This window comes from Diadema antillarum, unplaced genomic scaffold (assembly GCF_040938485.1).
Source record: "Diadema antillarum isolate AM-2024a unplaced genomic scaffold, OU_Dant_1.0 seq00000326_RagTag, whole genome shotgun sequence".
Classification (NCBI taxonomy): domain Eukaryota; kingdom Metazoa; phylum Echinodermata; class Echinoidea; order Diadematoida; family Diadematidae; genus Diadema; species Diadema antillarum.
The window spans coordinates 460913-475520 of NW_027271344.1; the positions used below are offsets into that span (position 1 = coordinate 460913).

The 14608-nt window shown below is 38.3% G+C and overlaps 1 protein-coding gene across 1 annotated transcript; it reads right to left on the bottom strand.

The window, feature by feature from the left end:
• Positions 1 to 333: 333 nt before the first annotated feature.
• On the bottom strand, positions 334 to 9168 carry LOC139730653 (uncharacterized). Its single transcript, XM_071641513.1, has 5 exons — positions 9151 to 9168; positions 3500 to 3826; positions 2638 to 3131; positions 1871 to 1988; positions 334 to 620 (listed from the first exon to the last, which is right to left on the bottom strand). Exons 1-5 carry the CDS (start codon positions 9166 to 9168, stop codon positions 390 to 392), a joined length of 1188 nt encoding a protein of 395 aa, XP_071497614.1. The 3' UTR covers positions 334 to 389.
• Between the last annotated feature and the right edge of the window lie 5440 nt (positions 9169 to 14608).

Consider the following 14608-nt stretch of genomic DNA (forward strand, 5'->3'; position numbering starts at 1 on the left):
TGTTACAGGACGATATTTATGCGAAACAGATGGCCTTCTAACAATCTTTGCAGCGGTTGCTTTGAAGTGATATTCTATTGCGAAAGTTGATTAACCAAGATCGAGGGATGATATTCTATCGGTACGAGGCCAACATAAAGTACATTCCGCTTTGGTATAACTAACGACACATTATCATTGGCGACGAGTTGTTCAGACTGTTGTGCCGCAATCACAATACTAGTACCCATTTTTTCTTCTTCTTTAGTTTGGTCTTCCAATGACAATCTCTGCAAAATTTCCTGACGAGTAATTGATGCAATACATCCCATATTCTTCCTCTTACTCCTCTTATCATGGTGACCACAGTAGCGATAGTATTTAACCCTTACGAACACGTTGGTGGTGATTTATTTTTGCCCTTGCTTGCCACTGTCGTCGTACACGCTTTCGTCCGTGGATGAGTAGCCGTCGCCATGTCGGAAAGCCTCCTCAATGCGGGCCTTCAGTTCGTCTATGTGGTGCTTCATGTAGTTGGCTTCCTCGATCTCCTCCCGCTCCAGGTTCTTGACAACCACGAGGTCGGTGAACATGACCCGAGCCATCATCAGCATCGCCCGTGCACGGTCGAACAAACTTGCCTTGAAGAATTAGAATAGTTGCAAGCATGCAGTGTAAGCACTTGTTGCTCAAACGTTATATAGCGTAAAGAACGAATTGAACTGTCTCACTGAAATAGAGGGAACTTTATCTCATTTACATCACCATACCTTTTATACAGGCCTGCCTTACATAAATCATTAGCAAAGAACTCAAATGAATTAGGTGCACAGGCCAGTAATCTCATTCACTTAAGCGGTGACAGGTTGATGGATCTGATATGAGCTCAATAGTGATACATGTAGTGGACGCTATTTTCGCTACATGTTTAATATGTTAATGGATATAGCTTGGTTAAAATTAATGTTTTCCCCTTGGAAAGCTCATGAACAGATAGCCAGCTTTACATTACAATATAGTGGATGGGTCTTCAATGTCACTGGCAATCACAATGGACATGGCTGCAGTGTGTTAAAAGAGGTACTATTCAGAATACGCCTTTACTGAAGGCTGTTTTTTTACGATATCAGGAAGGAGTTTGTCAGCCGAAAAGCAATACCCCTCTGAAACGTGTATGCAGGGAAAAATTTGGGCTATAAGCGTACTTGTGTAACTATATACTCGTGCATATCAAACATACATTCGTGGTATTGATGGAATGAAAATGTCCCCCTTTTTCTGTCGGTGTTTATAGATAGGAAAAGAAAAATCTAGATGATAAGTTTTATGTAAAGTTCCCAAGTCCGAAATAAATTTGATCGTAAGATTACACGATATTACAAAATAAATAGCACAGATTCACTTCATATGCAGTTCGAGCTGTAGGAAAATGACTGCGACTACAATGATATTAAAGAAACTCTTGAGTGGTTCACAATATACAAGCATTGCTTTTTAGTGAATTGAATTGAATTGAATTGAATTGATATGAATATGACTACTTGCACAAACGATACGAAGAACATGCATCACATCTTTAAAAGCAAACATAAAACTGCATGCACATGCACACATACATCACACACACACACACACACACACACACACGCACACATGCACGGAGAGCGGAAGGGGGCAGAGAAGCACTAATTACACCCCGAAAAATTAACATGCAAAAAAAAAAAAGTGAAAATGATGTTTTAAAGGATACACACAGATGATGTTGACGTGGCCTTTTACACTAATCATACTCCACATAAAACAAAATGTTAGAAGCTCAGTGAAAAGGTTAGTGCACTCGTTTCGACCAGAATGCCTGAAAGTAAGTGAAAGTAATGTTTTCCGATCTTACCTCGACATAGTCTCTTATTTTCAGTAGTTGATTTCTAACATTCTTTATTTGGTCTCCGATTCCCCACATTCCGTAGCCAGTGTGTATACTCGTTGTACTGCTGTAGAACTCGTATAGCCTGCAGATTATGAAGATGAAAATGCAACCAGAGGGTCGAGTATAATGACGCACAGTGCAAATTATCGATGACAATAATATGACATTTCCTTTAACATTTTTGCCTTCAGCAAATGTTGCCATATGATAGTTTTTATCATCTTTTATCTGTCTGTACATCATAACGTGTCCTACGCGTTTTCACCCGTACGTTCATGCTGGTTAATAATCTCACGGTTTGTGGGTTTTGAACTGCGTGATTATGGATACTTGATAAACAACAGGAAACCTTAGAAATAATGGAGGCGGAAATACAGGTTGTATACATGCAGATGTAAAACAAACAAACAAACAAACAAACAAACAAACAAAAAACCCCAAAGAGTACGCGATGGCAGATAAGAGAAACTAACCGTTCATCCAATTATCATTTATTGCTGTACAGCAGTATTCGCTATTGACTCACACACCTTTCGTTTCAATTGCCAGAGGAAATGCATTCTTAAAAATCGTTCGGCACAATGCGTAATGCTATTGTGCATCGGATAAGACAATATCATGTAATCTTCATCACTGAAAATACACAAAGATATTAGTATCATTCCCGTTTATACTATGGAATGCCAAACGAGTAATAATCTTCCAATTATGGCTGCCAGACGGAGTTTCACCTCGCTACGTCATCCTCCTTATCATCCCACATAGTCATCTCGGGCTCGATGCGGTAGAGTCGCAGGCAGAAGTCCGGTGAGATGCGGTTGAGCAAGAGTGTCGTCTGAAAGGTGGACGGAATGGGTTTGCCGACGCGGGGGAGAACTAATGTGTGCTTTTGTAGTACGATGTAGCTTTTTCGCTGTCCGTCAGCCTCACATAGACTCGAGTACCGGTTAAGTATCTCAAAGTGTTTCAGTTCCTCCAGTGGTCCGATCCAGAGGTAAAAACCCCACTGTACAGCACGCTCCAAAACCAGGTAAGCCAGACGGGCCATGTCAGAGCGGACGCTACGCACGTCCGGCTCATAGCCAGCAGTTCTTTTTCGAAGCATGAGTGCAGTGACGAACAGGAGTTCGGGTTTCCGTTTCGCCAGCACGACGTCGATCTTTGGTTGAATGACGGTTCGCCCTCGGAGGTACTTTAATCGGGGATGCTCATACTCCAGCATGACCTATATTTGCATGAAAAGAACAGAAAATCATTACACAATGAGGGATGTAATTACCTTTCTATCATAAGACACGAGTTACAAAATCCAGTTCTTGGAAGACTATACACTTATATCAAAGTTGATTATTATCATTTGCAATTTGTAAACGCGTTTATACGTGACAGTTTAAAGCGTGTTTTTGTAACGGTGGGAGTTATTGTATAACATATCTGTTGCAACTTAAGGCCCATATACAGCACCGGCAATCTCTATGTTTATTTGAACAAAGTATGTTATGTCTAGTCAGTGCCACGACAGTGCATCATCTATATGAGACTTTGTTGGAGTGAAAGCCCCTATATAGCCCTGATCATTGTAGGATAATAAACCTGGTCCAGTGTCTTGTCCTGTTGTTTCATGATGTAGGTGATGGTCTCGTAGAGTCGAGCTTGGATAAAGAGCGGATCCTTGAGGAGTTCTCGTTTGCCCATACTGAGATCCTGCAGAATGATGCCGTGGAGAGCGATGCATGTGTCCACCAGGAGTTGCTGACTATAGAGGAAGGTGTCGCTTATATTTGGGTATTTGATCATGCTCATGTGGGCCCTCCGTGGATCCTGCGCTGCCTCGGCCCCCATCTTGGTCGGCTGTAGCTGCGGGGGCGATTTATGGTCACGCTTACCATCAAGCGATGGCAGCTTGGTTTTCTTCGACATCTGTAAAACGTAACAGACATGAATAATGAAGTAATTACCAGTAGACGAATCAGTGAAGAATGACTGAAATGTAGAGATCAGTTACAGTTGCTTTGTTTTGTAAATACAAAAAAAACAACAACAGACAAGTGAGAGTTTTAGTGAAACGGACATAGTGGTAGAAAGTCACTAGTTGTCCGCAATGAGAATGAATGATAAGGCCTTGCTTCGCCTCTCACCGAGGAATTCCGATGCATCGTCCACGGCTTCATTGTGAACAGAATAGGTTCTCCATATCAAATTTCCCCTTTCCCTGATATTGCAAACTGAATTCCAAATTCGTCCTCCCGTCCTCTCATCGGTTAGATGACAGCCATTCATCAATTTCCCTTAGCAATTATCCAGAAAATAGAAAATGTCAATAGTGTGCAACTCCCCACAATGTTCGATGCGAAGTGAAGTTTAATAAGGCGCCACGATATTTACCCTCTGCAGATCTCTTCCACACAGGGACATGGATATAGAACGAAAGAGCGCTGGAAATGCATGTCGCATTATTTTATATAGTATGAGGGCATTATTTGACAGGCTCCCCCCCCCCCCCCCCAATGTTAAGTGTGTGTGCGAATGACGACTGCTGCAATAACATTGACAGTAATTATAACTATATGATGACGATAGTTATGATAAAGATATCGTGATGCTGACAATGACAATTTACGTAAGATAATAAACTGATATAGTATGTTGTATTATACGCTATACAGTCAGAATATTGATACACACAAGTGCGAATTTTAAAAAGAAATGAGAGGAGTAGGACGATGATGAATTAATTGATTGAATCTTTTAAAAAAGTGACTTTGGAAAAGAGTTTGGAAATGAAGAGAATTTCATGGAGGCAGATTGCTTGCGCTTTGATGGAATCTTAATAATAAAAATAAAAAGGTGCATGCTTATACATTCCTGTCAGTAACCACAGTAACGTTGTTATATACCGTTACAAGATTGATCCGAAACACTTTGGTTTGTATAAGACTTAGTTTGTTGAAATCACCCAAAAAGCATGCTCCCATTGTGTTGTAATTCCTTTCCAGCAAAAAAAAAATAAATAAATAAATAAAATAAATAAAAAAATGGGTTAACATCCGTGCACTGCTCTCATGATATATTGTGTCCATTTGTACAATACATTGATAAGTAACATTGCCGAATGATGGGCATTGAAGTATAGGGCCATTTCATTTGAATTAGAACATTTTCATGCACTTTCGACTCTCTTATTTCGTGCAGAAAAGGCTCAACAGGAAGAAAGTACACTCGACTCATATGCCGATTGATCTAATACCATTCTGTTTATTTGCAATATCTGCAGAAAAGTGAAGAAAAACAATGCAAATAAGGGTGAGATTTTCTCTCCATATTGATAATTTATTCTGTACTCAAATTTATTGTGCTCTGTTTCTACTGTGATTATACTACGCACAAACTTGCAGAATAACAGCCATTGGCTGAGCAAGTTCCTCTTATCACCGCGTTGAAATTGAATTAAAGCGAATGAAAAAACAAATGAAATGAAAATGAATGAGGTAAGTCTGAGGTATATGCCGCCAAAACAGGGGAATCCATGTTGTTGTTTTAAAAAGAAAAGAAGAGAGAGAAAAAATGGGACCCTATTAAAAAAAACAACAACAATTTGCCCCAGACAATACTGACATAAAATCAGACCATAATAGATCTTTAAAAAATCAAGCATTGATATTAGATATACAATATAATGTCTCCACGACCGAGCTCGTACTGAATGTCATAATAAATGTCTCCACGAGGGCCCGAGCTCATAATGAATATCTCCACAAAGGAGCTCATATACATTTTAATTATTACGGTAATATTCAATAGTAAAACGATAGTCATGTCTCAAGAAAGAGCTCATAATAAATGAATATATTAAGGAAACAGTATAATATCTACGCTGATGAATTGCCACACGTCCATCACCCAAACACGAATAGCTAACACATGGAACTCGTGCCTGCTTACAATCTCTATGTATACATAGACGTCATTCTTGATGTTGAAACTCCCTTTATTATACGCTGTTCTTCATAGACTTCATAATAAATGCACAGAACCTACTGATGCAATACTATTTGAATCAAGACGATTTACATGTTTCAAGGTAGGAGCTAATTTGATCCTGTTACAACCTTACACCATTTATACCGTTGGAGAGTTTAAAACATGTTTTCTTCTAAATATAGTCAAATTAATGATCTCATCACCTTCAGTTCCAATTTTTGTCCTTTTGGGGGATTATATAACTGCGTATATGGTCTCTACTCCAAGGGTAACTTTTCTCATCTTATGTGGAAGTTTTGCTCATCGAATCCTCTTTTCTGATCCTGTTTAGCCGTTATGACATTGAGTAAATACCCTACAAATCGATAAACAATACCCGTGGTATGGTATATGTCCGTGTTAACTATTTGATGAAAGTCTTCGTATCAGTGCATAACAAAAGAAACGCGAGTTTTTATTGCTATATTAGCCTATAGGGTTCCCTTTAAGCTCTTCAATTTGCAATTCCCGTTTCCATGGCACGCGTACATTAGACGCTCACTCTGTCTGGTAACAGCTTTCCTTGGAAGAGCAGAGTGAAAGGCATCCGTGGTATTCAGCCTACGCAGGTTATTTTGGATGCTCTTTCCATAATCTCTCTGTAGTCTACACCCATGATGAAAATATCACGTAGTTTGGTTTTGACATGGTTTCCCAACCCAATTTTCGTTTGCATGAGAATATAGTTATGCCAATGATTTTCCAGACAAGTGTAATGTATTTTATTGAAATGTGACATGCTACAGGAAAACTCGTCAGCCAAAATCTTGCCGACTCTCCACGGAGAAATAATGGCTTGCGGCTTGACCAGAGACTATATGCTTTCCGTGACGTTATTTGACTGTCATGTGCAATCATAACTAATACAAGGATGCCTGTCAGCCCTCTCCATTGGTAACAAACAATACGTCAGGACCAGAGGAGCAAATGAATCGCATGGATGGAGAAATAATTAGGATGTTATTCTTGCCTGCACATAAGTCTCTTCACTCCACCGAACCGAAGGTAATGAACTTGGTGTAATGATCGACTCATGTCATAACATTTACCTATGATACACATGAATGCACAGATCCGTAGCACTTCCCACATAATTATTCCAATGCTACGCTATACATAGAATCACTCAGACTATTATAGAATATTGGGTTGATCAGATATCGTGGGAGTATATGTGAGTATGTACGTATGTACTCACTTTCGTTACAGAAACGAAACATCCCTCATGCATTATAAAAGAGTTTTACTCAATGTATATTTAAGACTTTTTTAGGGGCATTGGTCGAAATACAGTTATGGATATGAGTGCAGTGCAATGCAATGCAATGCAAGGAAAAGAAAACAAACTGAAACAAAATATAACAAGTTTGACATCAATATTAAGATATTGATTCTTTAGTCTGATGCAAAACTCATAACACTAAACCTTTTCCCGAGGTGAAAAAGCAAAAAGTAGAATATTATTGTTAGTGATTATAACATACCAAGCCTCAAGATCGAAGGAAGGGATATCATTACCGGCATCATCAGCAACATTCAATGATACTGCTTTACATGGTGTTAACATTCAATGATACTGCTTTACATATGGTGTTAGCAGCACTGTAGCAACCAATTGGCTGCAAGCACTACAAAAAGTTACTATGGCGACCGCAACAATGACTGCAAGTCATAATAATGCACATCGAACATAATCTTTTCATGCCGATGGTTATGATAGCATTGCAGGATGATGGTCTTAAAAGGGTCAATAGAGTACAGTGCTTCGTTTCCATTGAATGTCATTCCATGTCAAAGTGTATTACCTGTGTTTAATTGGAAATGAAAATTAAAAAAACATGCATGTGAACATGCATGTGTGAAATGAATGAAATTAATTTGTGCTTTTTAATTGTGCATGTGATTACATTACAACTGCATTACCGACATTGCTGAACACATACGCATTCTCTTCCTCGCTACTAAACTATCTGATTATGGCCGGCACATTTTGCATGTCAGAGAACGTAAACTAAAGTTATTTAAATGTTTCACTTATTTGCGTTTATTGGCATGCCTTTCCCTTCCAGGACGAAGTGATGTATAAGCATGACAACGTTAAAATCGGCATGACAATATTACTTCGAGATGCGTGTATCTTATCTCATATCATAATTGCCTCATAAGCGAGATAATCGTCCAGAAAGACACTTTCTGGCAAGCTCAGTCGGGAGATAAAATTTCAGGCATTGCCAAATCATTATTGCTATGCCATGCGATGATATACATTTATTCTGTATTCTTCACAATTTAAATGATGTGGAAATGGATGAATTATAATGCCTCGTCATGTGTGTCTTTGTTTCTCTGATGAGTTTGCTGACATGCATATTGATTATAAAGGTTTCCCTCTCTTTGCAACCTCCCTTAAACCCTCTGAGTGTCAATTCAATTCCTGTCCATATACTATAGGTATGTGTATAAAACTGTTGCACTGATGCATTTTGTACCTACCCTACTCGGTTATCAAAATAATGATATGTATCAAATTATTTGTAATGAAGTATAAGCCATCATGCTTTTCCAGAGGCCTTCATCAAACTCAAGCTACAGCTTAAGATTTTGTATGTATTAATTCAATTGAATAATGAATGATTTTCCAATTGTTTTTGTATGATTATAATCCACCTATATACAATATTTCATCATTGGTACATTATATACTATAATATTTATATTCATTTTGTGTCGGATATAATATTGTGATTAGTATTGGAAAATTGATCGTTGCGTTGTATATATCTCTACTTTGTGAAACGATTAATATATCAAACCATCAGACGAGTGTCATGCTTTCTTTTCTGGTTGAAATAATACATGGTACCACAGAGATCGGCATTATGTCCGGAGTTTCATACTTCCAAGTATTTGCTTCTATTTGTTTCGTATTTGGTTTGAGTAAAATTTAAACAATTTTATTATGTGCCAAACCATGTCCGGATAACTGAGGGTGGACCGTAGGCCCATTCTCTTCGTACACAAAATAATGACATTATATGCGATTAGGGCCTATGTGTGTGAGACGCATCGGAATGCTGAGTAAAGGGATATGATTTTACTTTTGGTGATGTGTTATCAGTGAACAGCAACGGCACAATAACAACAACAACAACAACAACAACAAAACTCCAGCCCATCCAACAAAAACAACTGCTATTTCTGCAGTGTAGCTTCTATAGACTTACCATGAATTTGCCATTCATTCGTATAGATTGTTGTTGCCGTGAGTCGAGGAGCGACAAAGTTATCGGACCGTCGGTGAATGGCGTCCAGTTGCCAGACAAGGTTGTCACGCCGAGGCGGGCTACATCAAATCATTTTAAAGTATACTGGTGTGATACAGTGTTTATCCCTCGTTCTTGATTCCTTTTTAAGTTTGCATATACGACTCAACTCGAAAGTTCACCATGTATCCGAGGGATGTATCGTTCCGTACTTTGCATTTCTTCGAGATACCTCGAGTGAGACAGGTTTTCGTGTGGCACCCCCTGCAGCTTCGACTGATCAGTAATTGAAATTCACTCTTCTCTCATGCAGCGCCCGGAATTCATCAGCGCGTACACACAACTCATCGACTCAATGAAGTACAAAAAGAGAAGATCAATACAGCGAGAGCCGAGTCGTACATGCACGGAAATAGAATTCAATAGGTTATTTGCATGTGTGCATTTCCATTTGCGTGTGCTGGCGTGTGTGTGCGTGTGTGTAATGTGAGTTAGTTATGCCTCTTTTGGAGATGAAAAGCACTACCAATATTAATAACTGCACAAACTGCATGGTGGCGCCCTTTCACTTTCATTCTATAGGGATCTCTCTCCCTCTCACAATACTTATCTTGCGTTTGGTGAAGCCGAAAACTCCATTGGAGAAAACTATTTGTGCGCTCTTAAAAGCTAAAAGTCTCTTCAGGTTCCACTTGACTTAAAATAAAATAAAAAAGAAAAGTTTAAAATCAAACAAGAAGAACCTCTGTGAAAGTTTCATGTAAGTCGTACAAAAAAAAAAAACAACGTTTCACAGTATTGTATGAAGAGCGTTCAGAAAGAATATTAGTTCATTGCACAATGGTGTATAGAGGAAAGATGGTGTGGTGGTCATGTACTTGCCTCACAAGTCTCCTCTTTTACGAACCTGTAAATGAAGACCACTGCAGCTGATAAAGGAGATATTCAGCATTATACCTAGCATAATTGTTTTGCAAACTTTTCATAGCGAACTCGAGTCGACAAGTTGATGCAAAAATAACGAAAACAAAACAAAACAAAACAAAACAAAACAAAACAAAACAAAACAAAACGAGAAAAGACTGACAGCCGGTATCATTTTGTTTTCTGCGACCCGACAAATATGACATGACAGCAAAACTGTGGTTCCTGAGACAGACGTTCAAAATCCTATACAGACAAATTGTTTTGTTTCTCAGCTTGGTCCTGTTCCATTTCTTCACGATTCCTCTCGCTTTCATGGATGTGACAGCAAAACGTTATACTTAGAATTGGGATATTTCTGGATCAAACTGAAGTGTTTAATGAGCTATCATTTTCTTTGCTAATAGTCTTACAAAATGATACAAAGATTTCTATTGCCATTGGTCCTTGCATAAGATAAAAAGACTGAAAATATATAGAACCAACTCAATATATGAAAAAAGATAATAAATGACAGGAGTTAATTGACTTAAAGAAAACGTTGATTTAATTGCGTGAATGGTATGGAGGCAATTCAATATCTCTTTAGTAATTCGTAAAATCAGTAGTCAGTGAAATAAAAAAATGATAAGAAACATACAATGCTGGAATGTCGGTGAATCATTATCAAAACTATGATGTCCTTAATTTGTTTTATTATCATATCCGTTGACATTATGCTCGCTCTGGTGTGATATACCAAGTTCATATTTTTTCTTACAAAATCATGGTCGTGTGAGTTTTCTTGAAGTTGCATAATCGGACTCATTTACGTTATCTCTGCACGCTGTCAACAGGGGCGGATAGAGGAATTCCGTAGAGGGGAGGCGCTTTTAATAAAATGAAGGGAGGCACACGTGCCTTTTTTTCTTTTTATTTCTTTTCTTAAAGAGGAGGCGCGCGCCCGGTGCGCCCCCTCCCCCCCCCCCCCCCACCCCTGGGATCCGCCACTGGTCAACCACACTGCTTTGACGTACTTACGAAAATGAGTCGGCTGTTTCATGGCTTTTTAAAATCTTATTTCTTGGATGTGGACAACGATATCCTGCTATGATCGTTTCCCCATTCAATACAAGGGCTCTAATATCAGTCAAATACAGGTCAGCTATTGGACAAACATGATCATGTGCATTGTCATGAGAACCATTCTTTTAATGTTCTTATATTTGAAAACAGTTTCGTGTAATCAAAATAGTCTCAAAATAAATGTGAGAAGCAGTGCGTAATGACAAACTCGCCAGTCGGATGCGGATCGGGAATACGTCAAATTTCCTCATATAATCATCACGCTTTCATCCTAAAACGAAGCCTAGGGACCTTAATCCTCCTTTTAAAGCATTTCACTCTTCAGATGGATCATCCATGTCCTGTATGCTCCCCATGCCAGTCATCAGCCGAGTCCGTGCCTTCGATGAAACATGTACGCTCAGGTGACAGGCCTATAGAAAATAAACAAAAAGAACGTTTAACCTAGCACAGATCTATACATGTAGAATATAAAATTGAATGCACTATCAGAGGGTAAAATCAACGAACTTGCATGAACAATTTGAAATGGATTTGACATTATTATTCATCTAACTATCTATAGAAGAAATTCCTATAGAGATTAGCGCATTTTACCAACGTATGTCGGTATACCATCGGGGTTCTTCAACCTCCCTGGTCAAACCACTATCAATTCACCTGTTCGTTCTATCAAAGGGGAGTGTACGCAGGATTCAACAGCCGGATCGCGTCCATGGAGACGAGTACTAGTACACTGCTAGTTAGTCTGGCTTCCAGACCCTCAGCCCATACTATTTCGCTATCCATGATATTAACGCCCTCAACGTCGAAAACTAGTATAGTTTAAGTTGATTTTCTCGCGCAGAGGGTCTGGAAGCATTCGTCTTGGAGTTAATGGATTCCGCCCGATTTTGGGCGGAATCCATAAATCTGTCAGCGCTCCCGTCCTCTGAAGCGCGAAATTCGAATTATCCTGCTCAGCGTGTTATCAGAGCCGGGTGGTGGGAGGACTCTCCCTACTACCTGTGTGTTGGCATTGCGGCGTGTGTGTACCAATGGTGTGGATGCTGTATACTGTAGTATGCAGGATGAGGGTGATGGTATACATTCAGGGAGGCGTATATTCTACCTCTCTGCACACGAACATTCGGACTTTTCTAAGATCTAAAGTAAGGTCGGATGGAAGAATCGGCAATCGTAGACAGTGTGTACTCCATGATGTGTATTCCTAAAAGTTTTCGATGTTTTTGATTGTTACTCACGTTTTTTCCTGTTTACTACTACAGATGCGCACAATGGTCAAGTGAACTATGTTTCCAATAAAATTAAAGCAGACCATTTTGTGTCATTGTGTCTATCGACGAAATCAAAAATCACATATCCTTGTTACTTATGTTATAAGCTCAATGAAGAATAGGTGTCCAAGGAAGATTTTTTTTTTGTTTCTTCATTTGTGCTGGGTTGTTTTTTTTTTTCAACTAATGTAGGGCCTATAGTGCAATACAATCAGTAAAGTTAACAATTGCGAACCACATTTCCCTTCCTTCCTTTACAAAGTATCTCAATCACAGTATTTTAATGCATAGGCCTAACCATCTGAGTCGTTTTCTCGTTTCCACTATGTTGTCTAATGGATTTCTTTTGTAGGCTCGACTTGGGGAAAACCAGCAACATTTTTTTTAACCTTTTTTTTTTTTTAGTAGGCCTTATGAGTTTGAATGTAAAAACCGGTCTAATTTGACTACTAGTATACTGAATCCTACAAATAAAGCAAAATTCACGGATCTTTGACCAATGAAAAAATACAAAATGGATGCATATTTTGATAGAAACTGGCAATTTCAGATACACATTTTTTTTCTATATGTGATATTGAGTTCACTTCAATGATTTAATCTTAAAGGGTGTGTACAGTTCTGGTCGTGGTGAGGATATAGCTTTTAACGTTTTGCGAGATATTCAGAAACCTTCTAAGTTCTAAGGGGTATCAAAAGTTTATTCGATGAAAATCGGTTTTGAAATGGCCGAGATAAAAAACAAGGTGAAACAAAGAGATCCTAATAAAGTTGTGGCATGTCGCCTTTTATTATTAGCACTTTTTTTTGGATATCTCAGCCATTTGAAAACCAATTTTCATCAAATAAACATTGAATCCTTCTTAAAATTACATGCTCTTTCATATTTCATAAGAGGCTTTTCATTATCTCACTTAGGAATGTTCAAAAGATGAATGCCCACCTCAACCAGTACTGTACAGTCCCTTTATAGGTGCTATAGACGTGGAATGCAATCATCAGCTCAATGTAAATGAACATTATCTGAGGTCCCAAATCTTTCCGACATTCATCAATGTGCGAATTGTTGCTCAAATATCCAAATGAACAGCATCAACAGTGAAGTATTTTAATTTGTTGCTTTTTTGGGGGGAAGGGGGGATGGTTTGGGTTTTTCAGAGAGAAACAAGTTAACAATTCATGTAGACATTATTGTTGTTGTTGTTGTTGTTTTAAAGAACGAAAGAAGAGAGAGAGAAAATGGGGCACTATACAAATAATTTGCCCCAGACAGCACTTAACAAAAAACAAACATTATAAATCTTAGAGAGATATAATTATTGTTCTCATGCTATCAATGATCATTTTCGACGAACAATGAAAACTCTAAAGAGGTTTCCCAAATCAGGTATCCGGAATTGTGAGTTTCAAAATCAGGCATCTTTGTGGATGAAAAAATTGAGGCCCTCTAAAAAAGCAAAACAACAACAACAACAACAAAACCCTGCAAGTATAATAGACTTGATTGTGGCGATATTGATTGATGCACAACGCCTTCCGCTGTATTTGTTCGTATAACGTTAAACTCATACTTAAGAGTCAGAACGATGAGATACATTACAAAAACACACACAATTTCTCCATCTGAAAAGCATAGTGCTTCCACATGCTCTGTAAAATATGTTGATGACAAGCTATTATTATTGCATAAGGCAGGCTAATATTCGGAGAAGAGCTATGATTCAATATGACCTGTGCACGGGAAAAATATAAAAAAATTTTATTCAAGCTAAAAGTATCTGAATTGGACATATTATATTCTTTAAATTTTTGTCAATGCTTTCATACGTTCTCATTGTTATAATTCGTTACGTTCCGATCAAAGTTCGCTAATGCGAATGATTAAGTTCATTATTCCGAAAGTTTGTCAGTGCTAAAATGTAATAAGTTTCGTGAATCAAAAATTTATGATTAATTCCAAAATGAATGCAGAGTCGTAATTCTTCAGAAGGTTTGTTGATCAGATCATGTTTTTCGGAATGACGAACATTATTCAGTATCATCAGATGATATTGAATAATGTTCCTTATTCCGAAAAACTTAATTGGGTTCTTTATTCCAAAGTTTCGTTTATCCCAAAGTGAATGAAGGGTCGTTATTCCAAAGGCGCGTCA